The sequence below is a fragment of the Cavia porcellus genome, unplaced genomic scaffold (assembly GCF_034190915.1).
Source record: "Cavia porcellus strain 051 isolate PalLab524CR breed Dunkin Hartley unplaced genomic scaffold, mCavPor4.1 scaffold_28, whole genome shotgun sequence".
NCBI classification, from domain to species: Eukaryota; Metazoa; Chordata; class Mammalia; order Rodentia; family Caviidae; genus Cavia; species Cavia porcellus.
The window spans coordinates 9,087,951-9,111,189 of NW_026947511.1; the positions used below are offsets into that span (position 1 = coordinate 9,087,951).

The 23,239-nt window shown below is 37.0% G+C and overlaps 1 protein-coding gene across 3 annotated transcripts in view; it reads left to right on the forward strand.

The window, feature by feature from the left end:
- Pank1 (pantothenate kinase 1) overlaps positions 1–21,485 on the forward strand; it is a 56,304-nt gene extending 34,819 nt beyond the window's left edge. For 2 of the 3 annotated variants that reach the window (XM_003473878.5, XM_005005295.4), the window contains exons 3-7: positions 5,550–5,803; positions 10,083–10,259; positions 10,754–10,877; positions 15,407–15,532; positions 20,021–21,485. In XM_003473878.5, coding sequence (XP_003473926.1) covers positions 5,550–5,803; positions 10,083–10,259; positions 10,754–10,877; positions 15,407–15,532; positions 20,021–20,080 — 741 coding nt within the window. In that variant the 3' untranslated portion in view covers positions 20,081–21,485. The remainder of the gene's footprint in view (positions 1–5,549; positions 5,804–10,082; positions 10,260–10,753; positions 10,878–15,406; positions 15,533–20,020) is intronic. The other variant, XM_023566765.1, reaches the window with a different exon arrangement.
- The last annotated feature ends 1,754 nt before the right edge of the window (positions 21,486–23,239 follow it).

Below are 23,239 nucleotides of genomic sequence, written 5' to 3' on the forward strand. Positions count from 1 at the left end.
TTTGGGTTTTTTGTTTTGTTTTATTTGAGACAAGATCTCAATGTGTAGTGTAGGCTGGACTTCAATTTGCTTATATAGTTCAGACTGCCTTCAATCCCAAGTGCTGCGATTACAGATGCACACCACCATGCCTGGCGACAAGCACTTCTTTTTGGGTCAAACTGAAAGGTTTTTTGTTTTTGTTTTTGTTTTTTTGGTAATCTTCATGCTCTGATTTTTGCTCCTGATTCTCTCCCTATAAATCTGGCTGAAAGCAACCAGCATTCTTTTTGCACTGCCTGAACACAGGACTGCCCTGAAATTTCTTCCACAAGACCAGTCAGTCACTCTTAAACTGAGCTTCACACAAACCTTTAGGGTATGGACAAATGTAGACAGGATCTGTTATACAATGTACACCTATGGCCTCTAGTCTAATTCTAAATAGAATCCTCATTCCCACTTGAAACCTCATGCAGTCTTTACTGTGTGTATTCATATCAGCTTTCTGGACTTCTGAGCTCCCACCAGAAGAATCTCTGCTTGCAGCCTTCTAGACCTTCACTAGTCCACTTTGCCAAATCTTTCCAAACTTCCTGCAAATCAGTTTTAAAGGCTTCTGACCGTATGATTAGGTACAGTTACAGCAACAACCCCACTCTTGGTACTGTTTTCTGTATTAGTCAGAGTTTCACCACTGTGTTGAATGCTCCAGGAAAACAATTTGGAGAGGAAGAGTTTATTTTGGTTCACAGTTAAAGAGATTTCACTCAGTGGTCAGCTGGGTCCAGGCAGAAATACTGTAGCAGAAAAACATGGTAAAGGAAAGCTGCTCAATTTATGACATCTGGGAAGCAAGGGAGCAAGGAAGAGCCAGAGAGAAGGAGCCAGGGACCAGATATAGTGCACCATTAACACTTCCATAACCAATGCACTATATGACTTACTCAGAAGTGCACTTTAATAATTTTTTAGGCATCTCTTAAGTAAACTGATCAACTTGACAATCAAAATTGACCATCATAATCAGCTTAACTTAATAAAAAAAAAACTTTGTTTTGCTTACAGTTTTAAAGGCTGAAAGTCAAACAGCATGGTGCAGAATCTAGAGGTCCCTTGGCAGATGCTGGATGCAAGTACAGAGGAGCATCACATCTCACAGTATGAGTGAGGCTCAGTCTTTTATAACAGCTCACTCTCATAAAACCCAAGCCCAGGAGACCAACATATGTTCCTGAAGGCAACATCCTTAAAACCTAACGACCTGTTCACATTTATGTCAACTTCTATATCTCCATACTAAGGACTACATTCTTAGCACTTAGACTTTCGAGTGACCGACAATATCCAAAATTTAGCAACTACACATATGTATAAAATAACAGACATGTTTTGACCTGCAGTATGTAGATAAAAGTTATCAAATTGCTGCCAGTATTTAAAAATTAAAAGATTTCACATAAAAATCTAGATTTCTGACTCTTGAAATCCTTATTTTGAAAACTAGAATTATGGGCAAGGGTGGGGTCTCATTACCACATGGCGACAGTGAGCTAGAGATGAATTGCAAATATGTGCAAATTATTTTGTTGACATAGTCTCATTGTTCCTTTACTTTTATGCTAACCAAGGACCTCATTCCTCCATGTTTTTTTTCTTTTTAGGGGCTTGGGATTTAGCTCAGCAGCATAAGCGCCTGCCTGACAAGCCTGAGGTTGTGAGTTAGATCCCCAGTACAAAACAAAACAAAACAAACTTACAGTGGAACTCACACTTCCCAGGCCGGTGTTTATGCCACTGAACTAAATCCCCAACCCTTCTCCATGTTTTCTTATGGTCTTATTTTTGCATTTGTGATCCTCATGCAAAAAAAAAAGAGTGCACCCCAAAGATAGTCTTTCTCCCTAGCTGGGATATTAGCAGCCTGCTCTAAGCTTTCCACAAAGTTAATTCAGGTTTGTTAACAGCCTACAAAGTCTGGTTGTTAATTCTTCACTTTCTTTGAATTTCACATGGCCTGTTTAGAAATCCAGGTAGACACTTGACTCATCCGTACCTGCGAACCTGTTCTGTTTCCTGTAGGTCTCCATGAAAGTAGCCAGTGTTTTTGTTTCCACTTTAAGCAAAGGGGGCTGCTCTAGAGATGTTCATTCCTCAGAAAAGTGTGTAGAAGAGATATTTGTGTGCTTCTATTATCTTACTTGAAAATAATTTTGAGGCAGAAGGTGAGGTAATAATGTTTCTTTTCAGATCAAAGTTATATGTGCTTAGGTTATTTGAGCTGACAAGTTTTCCTTTTTCCAGAGTATAGATTCAGGCTTCTCGGATGGACAGACTGTGTCTCTGTTGATGTTTATGATGTTGACTCTGGACTTGGCAGTCAGTATTGTTGATGAGCCTCTGATTAATTTTTAAGCAGGTTAACCTATGGTCCCAGGACTGGCTGATGAAATTTCTGCTTCAGACTTGAGGTGATCGTGAAGTGATAACTCCCTGTTCTATTTAATAAACATTTACGAAGCAATGATGAAAGGGTAGGTGTTTGAGCATGGTACTGACAAGCACTTGATGAACTAAGAAAAAAGCCATGTTGTGAAGAATGTTGTAATACAACGAAGGCTGTGGAATCAAAGGGGATAGAGACATGGTATTTGTCCTGCTTTGCTGTGAGTCTTTCAGGTCTCTAGTTATTTTTTTACCTACGGCACTGGTCTCTTAAAATATGTGCAGTTAGGGGCAAGGGATGTAGTTCAGTGCCTGCCTGTCAAATGTGAGGCCCTGAGTTCAATTCCCAGTACAAAATATATTTTATCCACAAACTTCACTAGACAAAAAATGAAATATTTGGAGCCATTTATGCAATACATTTACTTTATCACCCAGAATTTTTTAGAATGTTTATTTCCATGTATCCTGAATACTTCTACAACTTGGCTGGTTACCTGTTCTAACTAATTTGTTTTGCAGTTATTGTCAGTCAGTTTTGTTAAATAGCAAATTCAGATGAATGGCACAAAGTCAAAAGTTTTCTTCTAACTTTTGTAATGACGATAGTCCTTGGTAAAATGTCTAAGTCTAGTACTTGTATAAATCGTTTCTAGATCCCAGAAACAATACCCCTGGGCAAAGAAGACGACTAAATAGGAAATCACTGGGAGATATTTTCTAGGTTACTTAGCAAAAGTTTTTTAAACTCCATGGACTTGAACCACAGAATAAGGTTAGTGGTACTTACAAGATTTTTGTGAGAAATTACATGATATCTTCTTTCACTGGTTGAGTTTCACGTTGGTGAGATTTAGTTTGGTTTCTTGTTGTTGTAGGAGTTGTTTGTTGCTGTCTTTTCTGGTCCATAGAAAATGATTATCAACCTAGGCTTCTGGGCTAGTGTTGTATTCTTAAGGATCACGAATTAAACTTTTGAGGATGCAGGGTGGTTATTGGCCACTAAGGCTAGCTAGGAGTCAGTTTATTCCATTTTTTCTTTTTGTTCGTGTACCTAGGAGACTGGGAGTTTTGATCTCATACGAGCCTGCAGAGACTCTCTGAGATCATCCCCACCGTAAGCCCTTTGGACATGCCAAGTCCTATGCAAACATTTCATGTAGATTATTAGCGCATAATCTTCACTGCAGTACTATGCAAGGGATATTATTATTCTCACTTGACAGATGAGTAATTGAAGTTTGAGAAGTTAAGTAACTCAACTTGAATTTTTTGGTTAAGTAAGTTTTAGAGCTATAATTTAAAGCCAGATGTGTCTAACTCTAGAACCCAACCTTGGGAAAAAGATAGTTTCTGTGTACTCAAAGATTCTCTCCAGTTCATAGTCCTTTGGGACCCTATGCTCAGCCAAGGAAGTATAGATTTTTAAAAAAATTTTATTAGAGAAAAAAACAAAACAAAGCGGTGTAAGGGTACAAGTAATACAGAACTACAAAAAAAAAAGTAAAAAGTCACCAGTTAATAAATTACATATTATCATCTTAGAGATAGTTGCTCAAATCACAGTATCAAAGCATACAAAGTGGACATTCAAACAGTGAGACTGCAAACAGTTGTGTTCAATGATCCAACCAAAAACATTAATATGGTCAGCTATTTAACACCCCTAAACACACTTGCAGTTGTATCCTTTAGAGCACTTTTTTTCCCTCTCTTTTTTACAACAAAATTTACACATTTTGGGTTTTATTACTCCTTAGTTCTTATTACTTTTTTTTTGGAAGAGAATAAAGTCAAATATGGCAAAACAAAGCTGTCAGTCAAAACCAAGGATAGACATTGCATATGATGTAAAAACAGAGTACAAGGTTATCGACAATGGTTACCATAATGCCTCTTACTTCCTTAAAAAGAATTGTCTATCTCATTAGGCATTATAAAGTTGAACAAAACAGTAGAGAACAAGACCAATAAAACCTAAACCTTGTAAACATTACAGGACTTCCAAAGGAGATACTAGTTAAACCAGAATGGGCATCATAGTGAATCTTATTGCCTTCAAAGTAGTTGCCTATACCCTCAAACTTGATACTATCATACAGAACGGAACAGAGTCTAATCAGTCAAAACAAGATAGTGGTAGTATTACAGGACTTCAAATCAAGTTAATAGGAAATCAAAAAAGTTACTATAATATATCCTGCTAATATTTTTATTTTTCCCCTTAATTAAAAAATCATAAAAAATAACAAATTTTTTTAATGAATAAGGGAGAGATTGAGATAAAAGAGGACATAACAACATAACAATACAGGTCAAAGCATGACTGTTTCAGCAACCTAGTGCTTCACCACCAAATAACCCGACTTAATAGTAGTTACCATAGTGTCTTTTTCCTTGAAATATTTGAATATAACTTAGATTTTCATTGTTTTCTGAATAGCCTCACTCTGCTTACCCTGTGAGAAACTCATCTTTACAGCATGTTATATTAGATTACTGCAGCTGCTGTAACAAATTACCACAAACTTGGTGGTTTTTAATAACAAAAATATATTCACTCATAGTTTCAACACCAAAGTTTAAAAATCAAAGTGTTGGACTTCTTCTGAGACTCTGGAGAGCTTTCCTCCCTTGGCTTCCTCGGCTCCTGTGGTTGCTGGTGACCCTTGGCTCACTGTGCTGTACTCCAGCGTCTGCCTTAATCTTCACGTGACCTTCTCTTTCTTTTGTGTCTTTCTTGTATGTCTTGGTAAAGATTCTTGTCATTAGATTCAGTGTCCACACGGATAATCTAGGATAGCTTCTTTGAAATCTTAATAATCTCTGGAAATACACTTTTTTCCAAATAAGGTCACATCCTGAGGTTCTAAGAATGATGACATGGACAGGGGTACCATTCAACTCACTGTATTACGAAAGGACCCTTTTTCAGCAACCAAGCAAGTTCCTATACTTTAGCACAGCTGTTTTTCCATGGACTCAACAGTTATCCACAAGATTTTATGACTTTAGTTTTCAAAGATGATTTTTTGCCTCTACAGCGAATGGACCAATGTTAAGTCTTGCTAAGGGGCTTCCTCCAAGGTGGTCTCGGTATCTCACAAGGTTTTGTTCTCTTTCAGATTGCTGACCTGCAGCTCCATAAACTGGACGAACTGGACTGTCTGATTCAGGGCCTCCTTTATGTTGATTCTGTTGGCTTCAATGGCAAACCGGAATGTTACTATTTTGAAAATCCCACAAATCCCGAATTGTGTCAAAAAAAGCCGTACTGCCTTGATAACCCATACCCTATGTTGCTGGTTAACATGGGATCAGGTGTCAGCATTTTAGCAGTGTACTCCAAGGACAACTATAAAAGAGTTACAGGGACCAGGTAAATATACTTTCCACTAGCTATGCTTAAACCCAGGGCTTCTCCTTGAAAACTAATGTATAATAAAACCGTGTATATATTAAAAAATTTTTTTTTAAATTCTTGGCCTCCTCCACAAACCACAAGTGATTTGTTGGATAGTATCTTAAAAGAGTAAGAGAGTGACTTATATAAAAGTTAATAAAACATAATCTTGGTCCTTGTGTAAATTATGGAGAGGATGAGGGAAGCAGACACATTGTACACATCATACGTTTACCAAGAAGGTGGGGTACATTGAAGGGCAGTGAGTGCAGTAAGTCCAGTAGAAGCCAGAGAAAAGGATGCTTAGCATGGTTAAGAAAGCTTGGGCAAAACCATCTTTTAAACCTTGATGGTGCCTAGCACAGAATAACTTGCTTGAATTAATACAGTATTCTAAATATCAAACAAAATAAGGTTTATGAAGAATGCAGTGTTTCAGGTATGCTTTAGTTGAAAACTGGAATAGTAAACACAGCACATAGGGAATTTTTGGATGCAGTAGTTAGGAAAACAGCCCTATGACCACAGTTTGTCTGAATACTTTATTTTTTAAGATACATACCTGAAAACTATATCCATTCCATAATCCTCGTTTCTGCCATGAAGGCTATTGTTTAGATGGTTCTAACTCAAATTCTGCAATATCACTCCCCCATTAGGAGGTAAGCTTAGTTTTTCTAGTGTTTTCTAGTATGTTTCATGATCTCTGATGGATAATAAATGAGTAGTTTACCCACTGGGGAGGGAAGATTAATCCTCCTAGGAAATGTTAGACAATATCTAGAGATATTTTTTGACGGGAGGTGGGATGCTACTGAAAACTATTGTGAAGCCAGGAATACTACTGAAACCCTACAGTGCACAGGGCAGCTCCTCCAACAACAGATTATCAAGCCCAAATGTCAGTAGTACTGCTATTGTAAAACCTTGGTTTGCATGCATGCATGCAGACACACATTTACTTAAGACTGCTTGGTTCCAGAGTACAGGCTCTGTTATTTCAATTATTTGCTGCTACACCTGCATTTGCTCTCTGAGAATGCAGAAGCTCATATACTTGATCAGTTGCTCAGACAAAATTGACCTCATGTCCATGTTAGGAATGGTCAAGAGTTTTACAGACAAGAATATTTTAGCTGAGCTGGTTTTAGTTTAGAAACTGATCTCCTATAAAGGTAAAACTTTAAAGAAATTTCAGACTTCTTCCCAGAAAGAATGATCGAGTTGTTAAACCTAGTCCAGGGAATAACAAGCTAAAAATTTCCCACAATCAGAGATGAATGAAACACAGGTGTACAGTCTCATACATAGAAAAATGTAAGGATCTGGTCCTCTTAAGTAGCTGCTCGGGAACCATTGCAGTGTTTGGCTTCTGTTACATAGGTAGTAATACCTGTAGTTACTGCTACAGGCACATTAATAACCAGTGTTCTGCAATCAACAAATCCTGTCTGGATGCCCAGTCTTCCTTATAAGCTCTTTCTTCAAACAGTGGATTTATAAACATGCTACAGGAGTCAGATGTCTCTTAGGGGCTGCCATGGCAGTAGGTGGGAATGAAACCTCAAGTCAGTGGAGCCCCTGATTAGTCCTTGTCTAACCAGAGTTGTTCTGCTAAAGATTTCTTTTGATTCAAACTTAAAAATCCAATTATGGTTAAGAGTAAACATCAATGTGTAAAACACACTTTGGGAAACACTCCTCTAAGGAAATGGTTTAAGCTTTAAATTTTGAACTCCAAATTTTTGTTACTGAATTACAGTGTATTTTCCTATTATGTCATTACAAGCTATCAGATTTCTTTTAAACATGATTTTAAAAGGTTTGCTTATATGTAATTTTGTTGTGTCACAGAGTGGGTAGCAATGTATTTTTTTTCTTTAGTATGCCACCCTGATTTTAGTATGGAAGCCAATGCAAAAAATACTACTTTACAGCTGACAAATAGAATGTATAGTCCGTTAAAAGAGGAATGTAAAATCTTTGAAACTTTAATGAAGGTAGCAGTACATCTCATTTGATTATTTGGAATTCATATGACTGGTCATCAATGACCAATGTTCTGCAATTCTCAACAATTATGAAAATGAGTAACTGAATATTTCTTCTACTTTCTAAAATGTTTTATTATAATGAATAATGACAGTACTCAGGAACTTTTTCTGGAAACACATTTTTGTCTCTGATATACTGAGGGTTTTGCTGTATCAGACAAAACAAACAGATGTGTGATTGTGAGTAAGGAATTCATTTGATTAAGTAATGGTCAGCAAGTTGAGGGTATTAATAAAAGTGCTAGGAGACTCTTGGCTCTTCTGTGACCTTGCATTTTCCCCTCCTGTTTGCAGTGTCTCAGCTGTGCTATGCATGCTTGCTTTCCCCATTCAGCTCTTTATCTGGTGTCACCTGTCATTTTCCAGTCATACTTACCGCTTTTCACTGTACCAACACATCTGTTGATGAGTTACCTTCTTTCTAAGTCAGCCAATATCTTCAGTTGCCCACATTTTGAGATTACTGAATCCCTATTGTTCAAAGAAAGATTATTAGGAATAGAAGGTACTGAGAAGCTAGAAATGGAAACAAAGACTTCTTTTAAAAAAATATATGAGGAGAAAACAAAGCAAATCTAGATGACATACAACCCAAAAGGTTTTTCCATTAACTAAAACGCGCTACTAGCAAGTCCAGGGATACAGTTCAGTGGTAAAGTGCTTGTGTGTAGACACTGGATAAAAACTCTGTAGTACCACACATACTAAAAAAAAAGTCTGTATTTATCTTTGTGGGGTAGCATAATATGCTATATTAAATATAAATGAAGATAAACTTTCTTAGAAGAAATTCAGACTTGTCTCTGTAAGAATTTGTCTCTGTAAGAATTTATAAAGTGCTTTGTTTCCTCATGGCACTGCACCCACTATTTGGATAACTGCTGCTACATAATTTTCCAAGAACCTATAATTTCAATCAAAGAGTATTGTTTTGTTTTGTTTTGACTTGATTTTGCTGTGTGGGGGATTAAACCCATGGTTTCACACATCTTAGACAAATGGTCTGCCACTGAGGTACACCCCCCAGCCGGAGGAAATAATTTCAATAAAAAACATGATTTAAAGCTATTACATATTTTTGCTGTATGTACAAGTTAAAGAACTATGCACATGCCTGTCTATAAACTAATACTTCTTGTTAACCTTCACTGGCAATAAAACATCATTTACTCTTAATTTTTTTCTAATTTTAGTTAAAAATAATTTTAACCTCCAATTGATTTTTCTCTTAGAAGCCAACACTCAAAAGCAAATTGGATTCCCAGAACTAGTAGTTCTTTGGAATTTCAGATCCAATTGGTACAAGCAACTTTCTTATGTTTATTTTTCAACTTGGTAAACAAAAGATCAAACCTGTGTTCAGGTTTAGGCATCTGAGCTACTTCCCCTGCTGTGAGTCCTTGGCAGTCACTTTACCTATAGGGGTCTCCTGGTGCTGGGTTCACCCTGAGCCTCTTTTTTTGTAATTTTTGTCTAAAACTATTTTACAAGAATTTTCCCTAAAACAATTGAAGGGTTTTAAAGCATAGTTCAAGAATTGGAACCATTTTGTGACCTTTGTTATTTTTTACTCTTGGGTGGTAAGTAAAATACAGTAACTTGCCAAAGTTTACTAGAAAAAAAACTCGAACATTACATAGATTAATAGTTCTGTTCTTAATGTATCTGAGGAGGTAGACTGGAAGAATCAAGCAGAAAGTCCAGCAAAGTCAAAAAGAAGACTGCTGGCGGCATCATGAGTCCATTTTGTCATCAGACAATTTGGCTCCATAGATGTGAACTACGGTCACATGCGTTTTCTGGGTATTTGTATTTTATCTACATGTTTGTAAAATATCGGTCATTTCCCTGGCTATTTGCTGCTTTCAGACCACCCAAATATAAGAGATCGTGGCTTGGCCCCGTTTTATAGGTGGAATACTGACTGAAGTGTTTAGGTTAGTGGCTAGTTGAAGGTCTCACAATCAGTGAGAGTGTTTCTCCAGTTTTGTTCTCAAATTTTGGGGCAAGTTTTCTTTGATGTTTTAGTTTCTGCCCTTTTCTTATCCAATCTGTCATAAGGTTCTTTTGCTTCTAGCACTTTCAAGTACCCCTTTGTTTTTCCCTTATTTTTCTTAACCCATATTAATAGCCTTAATGTAGCTGGGGACTTGGGTTTATCGTAAAGTCAAATTAAAAAATAAACCTTATTATTCCTTTAGTCTTGGAGGTGGAACATTCCTAGGCCTATGTTGCTTGCTGACTGGTTGTGAGACCTTTGAAGAAGCTCTGGAAATGGCAGCTAAAGGAGACAGCACCAATGTCGATAAGCTGGTGAAGGACATTTACGGAGGAGACTATGAACGATTTGGCCTTCAAGGATCTGCTGTAGCATCAAGGTAGAGATTAAGTAGCTAGGAGCAGTAGTGACTAAACTCAGAGCAGCCTCTTCACCTGGGCCATATATTTAGTTATTTTTAAAAGTTTCAACCTACCAGTGTGGTGCAAGTAGCTACCATATCAGATCTCAGACTTGGTCTCCTGTCCTTTATGAAGCATCTGAGATATTTTGCTCTTATGCTTGTGCTTAAAATAAGGCAACTTTGAAAGAAGGTTCTGAAAAACTGCAACAGTTTCCCCTGGTCCATTCTTAACCAGATGTCTATAGGCATTAAAAATTGTCCCATCCCCATTAATAGCCATACTGTTTTGCCCCTGTTCAGGAAGGAAATCTCCAGGTATTCATACTATATTTCTGTCTGCTTATAAATTATAGCAAAAATCAGGTCTCTTGAATTTGAGCAGTTACTTAGAGCTTCTCACAGTGCCATGGTAGAAGCGTGGGTCCTCCTGAAGGTGATTTTGAACACTCTCACTGATATTTCCAACATAGCTTTGGCAACATGATGAGTAAAGAAAAGCGAGAGTCCATCAGCAAGGAAGACCTTGCCCGGGCCACACTGGTCACCATCACCAACAACATCGGCTCCATTGCTCGGATGTGTGCATTGAATGAGGTAAGGCCAACCCCAGGAAAGCATGCATCATTGTTACACAGTGATTTTAGCAATGGGATGACTTCCTGTTACAAAACCACTTGTCTATCACTGGGAAATCTGCTCTGCACCATCTGATTATACCTCATGGAGTGGGAGGGATATGCGTTGCATGTATTTTAATAGACACACAATACTACGTGATAAATGATCCGGCTGTGGAAACATGGTGAAATTCCAACCCATGCCATAAACTCTTATCATCATTGCCATGTGCCCCTTAAAATGTGAGGAAAAGCTCTGACTATCCTTTTAAATAATTGTAGATTAAATGCTTCCACTTACGATATTTGATATTCTCTTTGCTTTCAGCTTCTTTACAGTGTTGCCTTGTGGCATGGAGATCAAGCAGCATTGTACAGGGCTATCAAAGCACAGAGAGCTTGCTGCAGTCAAGGCCACCCAGAGCCCCAGTCACAAGAAGGTGTGGAGTCGGTGATAGAGAAAGCCTTATCCACGTGTTTTAAAACATTGCAGAATTCCTTTTGAGAAAATGGACCTCTTCTTTGAATTATAAGACTTATAAAGTAGGGCAGCTCTCTTTACTGAGCTATGTTAGAGAAAACAAGAAAAGGAAGTTGAAGCATAGAACAAGAAGTAGGAGAGATATTAAAGAACCAGAGTAGTAGATCAGCTTTGGAGTTTTTAAATGTATAATTTTAACAGAAATATGACATATATGTAGAAGAGAGCTAAAATTGTAATTGTAAAACTCAGTGAATTTTCACAGACACACATCTGCATAGTCATCACTCAGATCAAGAAAGAACATTTCAAGTACTTGGAAACCCCTCCAAGAGACCTCTCACAGGGCCCTCCATAGTGGAGTGTCAGGATACAAGGAATTCTTTACAATGGGTGGATGCCAGCCCTGCATTTGAGCTTTGGGGTTACAAAAGAGACATCTACACGGGCATGGGGTAGGGTTCTAACTTTTGAAAGTCCCTAATTCAGATGCAGTTTAACTGGGAGACTGGTAAAAGTATTTCAGAGACTGCCTTTTCAAAGTCCGCTTTGGTCATGAGATTCATTTTTACAGAAGGGTTACTTTTTGGCATTCACCCTTGAAACGTGTTTTTCCAAGTAGCCAAACAAGCTCTAAGACTGGGCAGCTGGCTGTACTCAAGCACTCTCAAAGGTCAGTTCCATGGTGATACCCCTTGCTTCATAGAGCAGTGGATGCTCTTTCCCCTACTTACACAGTGCCTGCCTTTGGGCTTGCATTTGTGGCTGGAATGAGCCAGCAGGTCTCTTCAGGTGTCATAGCCCTTCACAAGAAAATGATTGACTGTGTCACTATTGGAAATGTTGCCATGTTACACACTGGTTTGAGCAACAATTGTACATGTTTCTGTAAAGTTTAATGAATGGAGGGACTCCATTTATTCCTTTGGAGCCCAGGTATCCTCAAAGGGTGTTCAGCCAGCCCAGGATCCCAATGAGACATACAGATGACTGGCAGCGTCAGATTTTCTTGTAAGAGCAGGAGCCAAAGTTTTTAGTCCTTGCATTGTTGTCTGGAGTTGTAGACTTGAGAATCTTTGATGCCAGCCATTTCACAGAGGGTGGCACCATGTTTACTGGCACTGCATTAAAACGTTTGAGTTGTGATGGTTAGCATGCTATGAGATGTTTCCTCATCAACTTTAAATGTTCCCATTTATATTTTTGAATAGAAATACCGACATGTAATGCAGAGTTCTAAACACAGTAGAAAGGCCTAAAGGGAAGTGAGTCAGCGTGTTCATCCTGCACCGCAGTGTGAACCTCACTAGATGTAGGCAGCCCTGGTTTTTTGCTGGTTTTTATCCTTTATTGTGCAGAAGATCAATACCCTTCCAAAGCTAGTAAACTTTACATAGCTTTCCTTTTTTAAGTAACAGCTGTACTGAGATAGAATTACGAACCGCACAGTTTCTGCGCTCCACCTGCTAGTCTACATCTTGCATTCTCATCTTTATTGTGAATACTGGTAAACGTACGTATAGGAAAGAGAATAGCGCAAGAACCTCTCTATTTAACCTTTGGTTCTGAGTCAGCATTTGTCAAGACATTGCTATACATGCTTTATCTGTTTTATTCTTTCTTGTGTTCCTCTCACCTCGTTCTTTTTCTTTGCTAAAATATCAGAAATCAAATCCAGCTGTTATATCAATCCACCTGTATTTGTATGCAGCTCTGAAAATAATTGTCCCTTGCTTTTTTAAATAATATCTTTAGCCTTTCATATCATATATTTTAAATTGTGTTGCTTTTAACCTACAGATATGTTATTTCAATTTGTTTTTGTACTGAGATTTTTTTTTTTCTACTGTTGTGCACTATTACAAAGTTTGCAAAACTAGGCATGGTAGCTCACGCCTATAATCAGCACTCAGAAAGCTGAGGTAGGAGGTAGGAGGATCGCTGAGAGTTCAAGGCCAGCCTAGGCTACATAGTGACTTCAGGTCCAGCCTGAACTACATAACAAGACCTTATCTCGGTAACTCCCTTCCTTACCAGAAGACGCTCACAGTGTATTTTATATATAATGTACACATAGATGCATATATAGGTATATATACAAACAGTTTTGAATACATGTCATTATGTCTATATGGCATAAATTCCAGAAAGGAAATTGCTGACTCAAAGAACATGTTGATTGTAATTTTCACAAATACTATACAATTCCCTCCATAAAGGTGATTACATTTCCACAAGTCAGTATAAAAGTACAAATTTCTCCAAAGAAGGTTATCAAAGTTTTCATCTTTTCAACCTTAATAGGTACCTCATGATAAGTTAAACATTTTCATGTATTTAATAGCCATTAGTATTTTCCCTTTTATGTACACGTGAGCGTTAATACTGTTCAACTATTTCTCTGTTGAATTGTTAATTTATTTCTTTATTGACTTGTAGAAATAATTAAGTAACAAATCCATCTTATATGCTATGTACTAAGAATATGTTCCATTTATTGCTCACCATTTGAATTTGTTTATGGTGATTTCCTCCTGAATAAATGTTTGATTTTTCAAGTAAATATAACAATTTTTAATGTATATTGAACTTTATATTTAAATAATTTTTAATTTTTTCGTGTTTTCCATTAGTCTTTTTCCCTTGTTTTTTCCTTTTGATTCTTCCTTCCTCCCTTTTTCTCTCTCTCCTTCCTGCCTTCCTTCCTTCCTTTTTATACATTAGGTGTTTGACCCATCTGGAATTTATTTGAAATACAGAATGCTCATCAGCTTTTAAGCCACTGCTGCTTTTGGCTTTCTGTCATAGCAGTATAGCAAGTCCCACCTTGGGCTCCTTAAATCTAATACAACTTCTCTTCTATTTTTCTTACTTTGAATATTCCTTTCCACCTTTTAGTATGGGCAGTTTGTTGCTACAGTTCTTTTTTAATGGAATTTGTTAAGTCCTCCCTTGACCCTTTCACCCATGGAAAATTGTCAGCTGCTAATGACCCCACACACATGCATTGTTAAAATTTGTGAGAGCTAAAAGGTGATGTTCCCAGACCCTGATTACTCCCAAAAGACTGAGCAGAAAGTAATGCCTCTATCAAAAACTCTCTTGCCTTTGTTGAGTGACCATGACAACTGCCTCTGTGCTGAGTGAGTGCTCAGCAGTCCCTCCAGGGTGGACGGGCTGAGCTCAGTCTCATGCTTAAGAAATACTTTGAGGGGTACAAAGTACGTTGGGGATGGAACCTTAGGGAATTTGAAGCCTGTCTGCATGGATAGGACAGGAAAAAATGTTCATAAGTGTATATTCAGGATGCAAATCTATATCCATGGTGTCAAAAATATGTGTGTATTTTGTGTTACCATATCTTTTTTTTTTTTTTTTTTTTTTTTTGAGACGGGGTTTTTGTATGTAGTTTAGGCTGTGTTTAAACTCATTGCATCACCCAGGCTGGCTTCAAACTTGTGGTGATTCTCTTTCCTCAGCCTCCCAAGTGCTGGGATTACAGGTGTGTGCCACTATGTCCAGCTGTGTTACATTTTAACCCACATATTGACCAAACAGTGTATTTCACCATATATCCTAAGCACAGAGCTTAGGATACTTTATGTTCCCAGTATTCAGTACAGAGCAAATTCATTAGATGAATGAATCATTCCATCACCATTTCATTTATCAGTTGTAACAATATTTTATTTTTGAAAATGTCAAGGATTAAGATAATGTACAAGAAAATTTAGTTGAAGCTTGAACTCAAATTCTAATTTAATGTGTGTGGGAAGCTGAATTTCATATCAGACCTAATGCAATCTGACATAACAGCTGCAAGCAAGACCAGTATTTGTTGCCAACCAAAATCTCACTCTTCAGTTCTTGTGGAATGTGCTATGAGATTTTTCCACTTCATTGTTGAAATAGTTCCACTTAAAATTCACTGCACAAAGTTCTGTACAAAGATATAGAACATTTGGTCTTTGCTAAATGTTACTTTTATGCCACATTCATTTGTTTTTCTTTAACTTCTTTTTCAGAATATTGACAGAGTTGTGTTTGTTGGGAATTTCCTCAGAATTAATATGGTCTCCATGAAGCTGCTAGCATATGCCATGGATTTTTGGTCCAAAGGACAGCTGAAAGCTCTTTTTCTAGAACATGAGGTAGGTTGAGCATAGATGTTAATTGTCCTGTGTGGAGTATATTTTGATTTGTCTAACATATAAGCAGGTCTTTTAGTTTTAAAACTGACCAAGTAGAAAATTTGCCATTTAAACTTCACATTTATATAAAGATTAAGAAAGAACTATATATAAAACAGAAGCTCCTTATCAACAGTTTATACTGATTATAATTTAATTTTTTTAAAAATCGCTGGGCATGTGAATTTAGTGTACCCATTTTGGAAAATTATAGAGTTTCTCAAAAAAATAAAAATAGAACCACCATGGGGTACAACTACCATACCTCAGGGTATTTACCCAAAAGACTTGAAATCAGTGGCTTGAAGAGATGTCTATATGTCCATGTTCATTGTAGAACTATGCACAATAGCCAAGAAATAGAATCAGCATAAGTAAGTGTTCATCAGCAGGTGAATAGCAAAAGAAAACGTGGTACATAGTAGCGTACACTTCAGCCTTTAAAAAGAATAAAATTCTATCCTTTTTAACAACATGCATAAAATTGAAGGACATTATGCTAAGTGAAATAAGTCAGGCACAGAAAGACAAACAGCACATTTTCTCACTTATACATAAATCTAAAACAGTATAATGTAGAGAAGCAGAGAGTAGACTGGCGATCGTAGAGGATAGAGATAGAAGGACTAGGCAGCTAGTGGTAAAGGAAACAAGACAGGAAGAAAAAGCTTTTCGAGATCCACCATATAGTATGGTGAAGATAGTTAATAACAGTATATTGTCCATTTCAAAATAGGAAAGTAAATTTCAGATGTTCTTACTACAAAGGAGATGGATATATTAAATAGCTTTACTTCACATTATATTCATAAGCCATCATATCACTTTGTACTATACATTGGTCGGCTTTTCCATTGCTGGACAAAATAGCTGACACCTGCAACTTGAAGGAGGAATTTATTTTGGCTTATAGTTTCAGAGGTGTCAGTCCGTGGTTGATAGTTTCCAAAGGAGAAACCTCGTGGCAGAAGAGTGAGGCAGAGTAAAACTTCTCATTTCATGGTGGCCAGGAACTAGAGTGAGCAAAGAAGTGCCAGGGAAAAAGGGGCCAGGACCAGGTATAGTCCCCACGGTCATGCCCCTATGACCCACTCCTCCAGGTAGACCTCAGCTCCTAACAGCCGATTCAGTTGTGAAGTCATGACCACTGATAAAGTTTGTGCCCCACGATCTAGTCATCTCTCCATGAGTCTCTTAATCCTGTCTTATCGACAATCAGGATTAACTGACACACACCCATAAGTATATACAATTATAAATGTCAATTTACAGCGAAACTTAAAAATTATAAAGTCAATTAAAATAATCATTAAAAATATCTCCACTTTAGCAGTTTTGTTTTAACTTAAAAATATATAAATGTGTATTTAATTGTCAGTCTTTTGATGTAGGACCAAAGTTCATTTTTGAGCCCAGCTTATGCTTAGGAGACTACTGTAGCTGTCTTGTACTCATAATCTGTAAGTGTTGTGCACCTTCTTTGATTTCCAGTGTATTTCCTTAAAGTGAATCAAGAAATTTAAGGTATTTATGAAATAATTTGGTTGCAGAATCCTTCCCAGATTTTTCTCCTTCTTATTGTGGCATCCACCTAAGTAGAAAGCCATGATTTGTGATTACCTTTTTCATTCTTTTTCAAAAGTTTGTCAAATTTATTTTTGCACTCTTCTTATTTGATATATATATATATAGTTAGTTAGTTAGTTAGTTAGTATAGATTATTAGCAGTACAGCAGCATAACAAATGTGAAGGTAAACACAGCTGACTTTTGGCAAGTAAATGTCTAAACTAGTGAGCACAGACACACTTGGGCTTCTAAGACTAATCTATTATCCTTGAGAGGTCAGTGTGCCTGGCCAATGATAAACCTGTTTACGGGGAAAATAGCTCGGTTCCTCCCGAGATTCTTTTACATGCTATATCTACTGTGATAGGAATCAAGGTTTCCAAGAGCAAGCGGGGTGCCCTCCCTTCTCCCTACTTCCTCTGTCACCTCCTTCAAGATGAGAGCTGTGGAGAGCTACCATTTATCACAAGTCAGACCTAATCTTTTGTATATAAACTTTAGAAAACACTGCAAAGTTAGTATTCTAAACTCCAACTGTAATGAATAACTGCTGCAGATTTTTTTATCTCTGAAATAAATTATTTGAGAAGCTATTGATGTAGTTGGAAGTTATATGGAGCTCTCTATCTGCACACTTTGATTTATTAGAGTATATAAAATGAAATAAACCTAAATATAAATAATAAAAACCCAATGATAGAAATTAACCCTGAGGATTCTTTGTCTCTGGCTTTCTGTATCTTTCTCTCATAGGCTTAAAGCGTGGAGTTATAAAAGTTTGATTTAGATGAGAGGGAATAAAGTCCCAGCACATTCCCTCTTCCTCCCTGCAACCCAAGGAGAGCCCTTTGATTCTTCTTATTCATGGTTTCCATGTAAAGTTTTGTTTGAAAAAGAAAATATATCACAGCTCAAAAACATAAATGAAAGAAAAAAGAGAACTACTATTTGAATTCAGTACAGTCGTCACAGCAATAAAAACGCAGCATTCTCAGTCCTTACATCTGGCATTTATCTGTATTTTGTCTGTCAGCTTTATATCTAGATCTTGACCCAATGCGAAGGACGAACAAAGGCTATGAGCTACCAGGGATGAAAAGTTACCCTTAAGATTATGTGGTTTTGGTTCTAAGACAGGGAATTTGAGCCAGCGTTTTTATAAAAGTTACTTGTATAGGTAGTCGTGCAGTAACCTGTATCACTGTGCGGTCCTCAGCCTCTGTAGATTGTAATTGTACAGATTTGTTACTCTACATCCCAACTCACTCTCTGTGGCCAGTGAACCTCTTGAAAATGTCCTCTGGAAAATTCTCCACATTCTTAAATTCATTTTGGCTTAGGTAGGCTTTGCTAGGAAATACTAAGAGGGACAACTTCTAGGAGGCAATGCATTGGCGATTTTCAGGTCACTTGCCCTTGGCCTGAGGAGACCTTGCTTATTGATTTCTCTTTCACTCAGCTAGCACCGTGGAGCATCTCCTAACGAAAGTAGTCAAGCCAACATGTTCAAAGTTTAACCTTTTGTTGACTGAGATCTTAGATAATAACTGCCTCTTGGGCTGGGGATTTAGCTCAGCAGCGTAAGTGCCTGCCTGACATGTGCAAGGTCATGAGTTCAATCCCCAGTACCAATAAATAAATAAATAATAACTCTGCCTCTCACTGTTTTAGCATTTTTAAAATGAGCTGATAAAATGTGTCTCCTAGAGTCATTGTGGAGATTAAATGAATACATTCATTTAAAATACTTACAAAAATTCTACCAGTTAGTAACGCCACAACAAATGCACCTGATAGCAACAGACAGCAAAAGTCCTGCCATATCTTGACACATCCATAGACATCGCAACAGTAACTGGCAGGCCAATGCCAGGGTAGTACAGTCTCTTAGACTTTTAGAAACCGGGTTGCTATGGATTGACTATTTTGAGTGTCATCCCAATTCATGTGTTGAAAATCCCCAAGATTATGGTATTTGGAGGTAGTGCCTGAGAAAAGAGATTAGATCATGAAGGTTGACTTCTTATAAACAAGATTTGCATCCTTACAAAAGAGGACCAAGAGAACTACCTTGTCTATTGTGCCATTCACACGGCAGAAGAAAGTGAGAAAGACAGCAGTCTGTGAATACCCCTCAACAGACATCTTAATCTTGGTCTCCCTAGCCTATAGGAATTTAAGAAATAAATTTCTAATTGCTTATAAGCCATCCAGTTTAAGAAGCCCAACAGACATAAGGTACAAGTTTTTTTTAATTTCTAGGATTCACTTCCTTTCATTTTCACAGAAACAGGGGCTTCTATTTTACAAATGGGCAAAGTGAGCCGCTGGGTGACTTAACAGCCTTTCCTGAATCCACTGACAGAAAGTTTGGGCTTTCTCTGTGAAATAGTTTGCCACTAGACAGAACTGAGCATTGAGCCCTGGCACAAGTCTGGAAAGAGCATTAATTTAGTTTATACTTTTCATTTTTCATCTGTGAAACAATTTGAATTTTGTCATGGCAAAGATTGAAAAGAAATAGTTACAGCACTAGCAGTATCCTGCATTTACTTGGTGCACACCATGTGTCAGATACTATTCTAAACACTTCACGTGTGTTAATTTATTTAATACATATAAAAAAGTAGGCTTTCAAAAAATTCTTGCTGGCATTTTTACCATATTTCCTAGCAAAGAGTTTGTTTGGCTTTGTTCTGTTTATGGTACTGGCAATTGAACTATGCACTCACTTGTGCTAAGGATGCACTCTGTGCCTGAACTGGCTCTCCAGCCTGACAATTCAGTTTCCAATTTTCTCCTTCCTCTATAAAATAAGGGGTCAACATTTCTAGAATTATTAAACATACCAGGTCTTTGGCTTTCCGTTGTCTTTTTATAGGGCTATTTTGGAGCTGTTGGGGCCCTGTTGGAACTGTTCAAAATGAATGATGACCAGTAGAGGTGAGCAGTAGTCGAAATTCCCGCCAGTGATCACAGAGAACTGACAGTCGCTTCTGGAGAAGGTGGAAATTGCTGTGGAATGGAAGGCAAGCCATTATGGCAGATTGAACCTGCTGGATTTGTAAATAATTTAAAATCCTTCTAGCTGATCTTTTATTCTTAAGTTTGACCATATGATTCAAAATGGGGAATATAAGAGTTTTTTCTGTATATCATATTTTTTAAAAAAATTTTTTTGTGCAGCGTGGCCAAACCTATCAATTTTATGTATTAACTTTGAAAAAATTGTATGATGTCTAAGAAGGACCTGAATTGTAAGTGCTGTTCATTTTTCTTCTGGGGTTTACTGATCAGTGTGATAATTTTAACTTCATTTAGTAATTACTCTAGGAGATTTTACCTTTAATTATATTTTTCATGACGTTTCATGATTCACTGTTGGTTTCAAATGAAACTGCAAATCTGGCATGTATTACTGTGAACACTATTTCTGTTTGTTTGTTTATCCTTTTTTTTTTTTTTTTGGTTATTTTCAGTGTGAATGTTATGGAGGAAAGAAAACCCTTCCTCCGTTTATATCTTGGAATAGTTTCCCTCTTCCTGTCCCATAGCTTCTCTTTAATGTAATCGTTCATATCAATCAAGGTGCTGACCAACTCATTACAAAGTTAAATACACAATCTAAAGGTCTCTAGAATGCCCATGTGAAAAAACACTCAAAACATATTAATAAACTTAATGAGTTTGGCAAAAAATTAAAACTCCATGCAATTTGATTTTATCCCTTATAAATAATATTTCATTGGATTATTTTATGCTGCGTTATGTTAAATTGAATTATTCTTTGATAAAATGTCCCTACTCATATATATACATAAGTGACAGCAAATTCTTGTGCAAGAAGTTTGGCAATAACTGGGGGAAATCTCCCAGGAGCTTAGTTATTTGTCAGATTTAGGGGAATTCATGATGTGAGGTGTCAGCGAGTCATAACCATCTGTTTTGTACCTGTGTGTACACAGGAGCTTTGTAACAAGACATTTTAAATAATAGCGTTAATGTCCTCTTTATTTTTAATATTTTAAACTGAAAACTGGACTTCAATGCCAATTTCTAAAATTAAAAATTAATTTATGGTACTAAACATATATAATTTTTTGAAAGATTCTACTGTCTTTCAAATGAGGGTGTTATACACAGATTGGAGCACACAAGATCTAATGATCTTCTGAGTGATCACTGAAAGGGACTTTTGAAGGGCAGTACAATTGCTTCATGATGAATCTTCCTTTCTCTGCCTTCTGAGCACCATCTTTAATTTACATATCTTTAAATCTTGAAGAAATTGATGCTAATTGAGAAATTTACTTGTCTGTTTGAAATAAAGCCTGTTTCTGTTGTGATGTTTTTAGTGTACATGTTATTTTCATTTCTTAATCCTTGTTTTCATGTGTTATGTTTTTGCTATTCTATATTTCTTAATTTGAGCTTTTCCCATCAATGTGACAAGGTCTAAAACTGTGTCTTCAGTCAAAGTTGTAGTCCTATGTAGAAATTTTTTTAAATCTAGCTTTATTGTTCTTACATAGCTGACTCCTTAATGCCAGACTGTCATCAGTATACTTAGTTCCAAAGGAGTTCAAAATTTGTTCATCACTAATGCATTAGATCAACTTCTGCCTTACTTGAAACAATTCAAGCAACTAAGGTCTTCTTGAGAAAGACATGATTTCTGTATTACTTATAATTAGTGCCTTTTGGCCTCTTCCATTCTCACATTTATCAAGAGACAGCAAACCTTAGATCTGTAGATCACCGTTCTGTAAAAAGCAAACCAAGGCAAATTACTGTAACTATTTTTTAAATTATATGAAATTGGTAGGTCTCTCATTACAAACTTCCTGTTTGATTATAGGGTATTGATTCTAGAGTGTTAAGTAATAAATATTTCTGAATTTTAAAACATATCTGGACTTAAGAATTTTAGATAAAAGAATTATGGAAATATAGGTATACTCTTCATCTTATGCAGTATACATGAATTCAGAGTTCCTTTGTTGAGAACTATTTAATGGATAATTGTATTATATGTTATTTACTCATGTAAGGAGTACTAAGAAATTAATGTGTACCAGGAAAGAGCTGGAGACGGAGGAATAGCAGTATTTCCAGCCAAGGTATATAATAATGAACTATAAATGCCATTCAGACATTTACAGCTGTAAACAAAACAAAGATCCAGTATCATGGGCTTATATTTTAGAAAGGAAGGTGCCAGGGATTTAGCGCAAGGAAGGAAGGAAAGAAAGAAAAAAGGAAGACAGGTTCTAAACATATAATGTTAGATCAGGTCCGGACTATGACGAAAAAGTAAGCTAGGCTACGGGGCTAGAGCAGAGATCGTTTTATTTAGGAAAATGAGGAGAGAAATGTCTTTGGTGACTGTGGTAAAAGACAGCCTTTCATGGAAAGTGGTGTTTGAGTAGAGAATTCAGTGAACTTGGAGACGTGCTGGAAGGATGATCTTTTTCACTCATGGCAATGAGAGTGAGAGTTTTGAGAATCTACATCAAGGACAGTGTCTGGAGTTTAAAAAAGAAAGAGTGATGGGAAATGGAGTTTTAAGCTATCTCCTTAAGGAGTGTACTAAAAGGTGTCATGGACTCTTTACCAAGTGGACCAGAAGGGAAGCACTACCCTTCATAGAAGCTGAATAATCGGACACTCCGAGGGAAGGAACAGTCTGGCTTTTTCAGGAAACTGGAAAACATTTGTTTCAGCTGGAATCTTGTTGACAGAAGAGAACCAGATCTGGGAGAAGAAACTAATCCAACTGTGAAAGGACTTATGTTCCATGCTGAAGAGTTTGGGTTTTCTGAAGCCATGACAGTGTTTCAAGTAAAGGAAAAGTAGAAAGAATCTTACCTCAAAATGATAAAGCAAATTGTCCTCTTGAGAGCATGAATAAGGCACTTACTTTGCTTTTGAACACAGTACCGTTCTGTGATCAGGTTTATTTCCCCTGTGGTGCCATACTTCATTCTGTGTAATTGAGATGGTTAGATACATTCCCGAGAACTGTGCAGGGAACAAATGCTGCTCATAGCTACAATCCTATTATGAGTCTAGTCAGCGAGTGGAAGTTTTTGGCACCAAG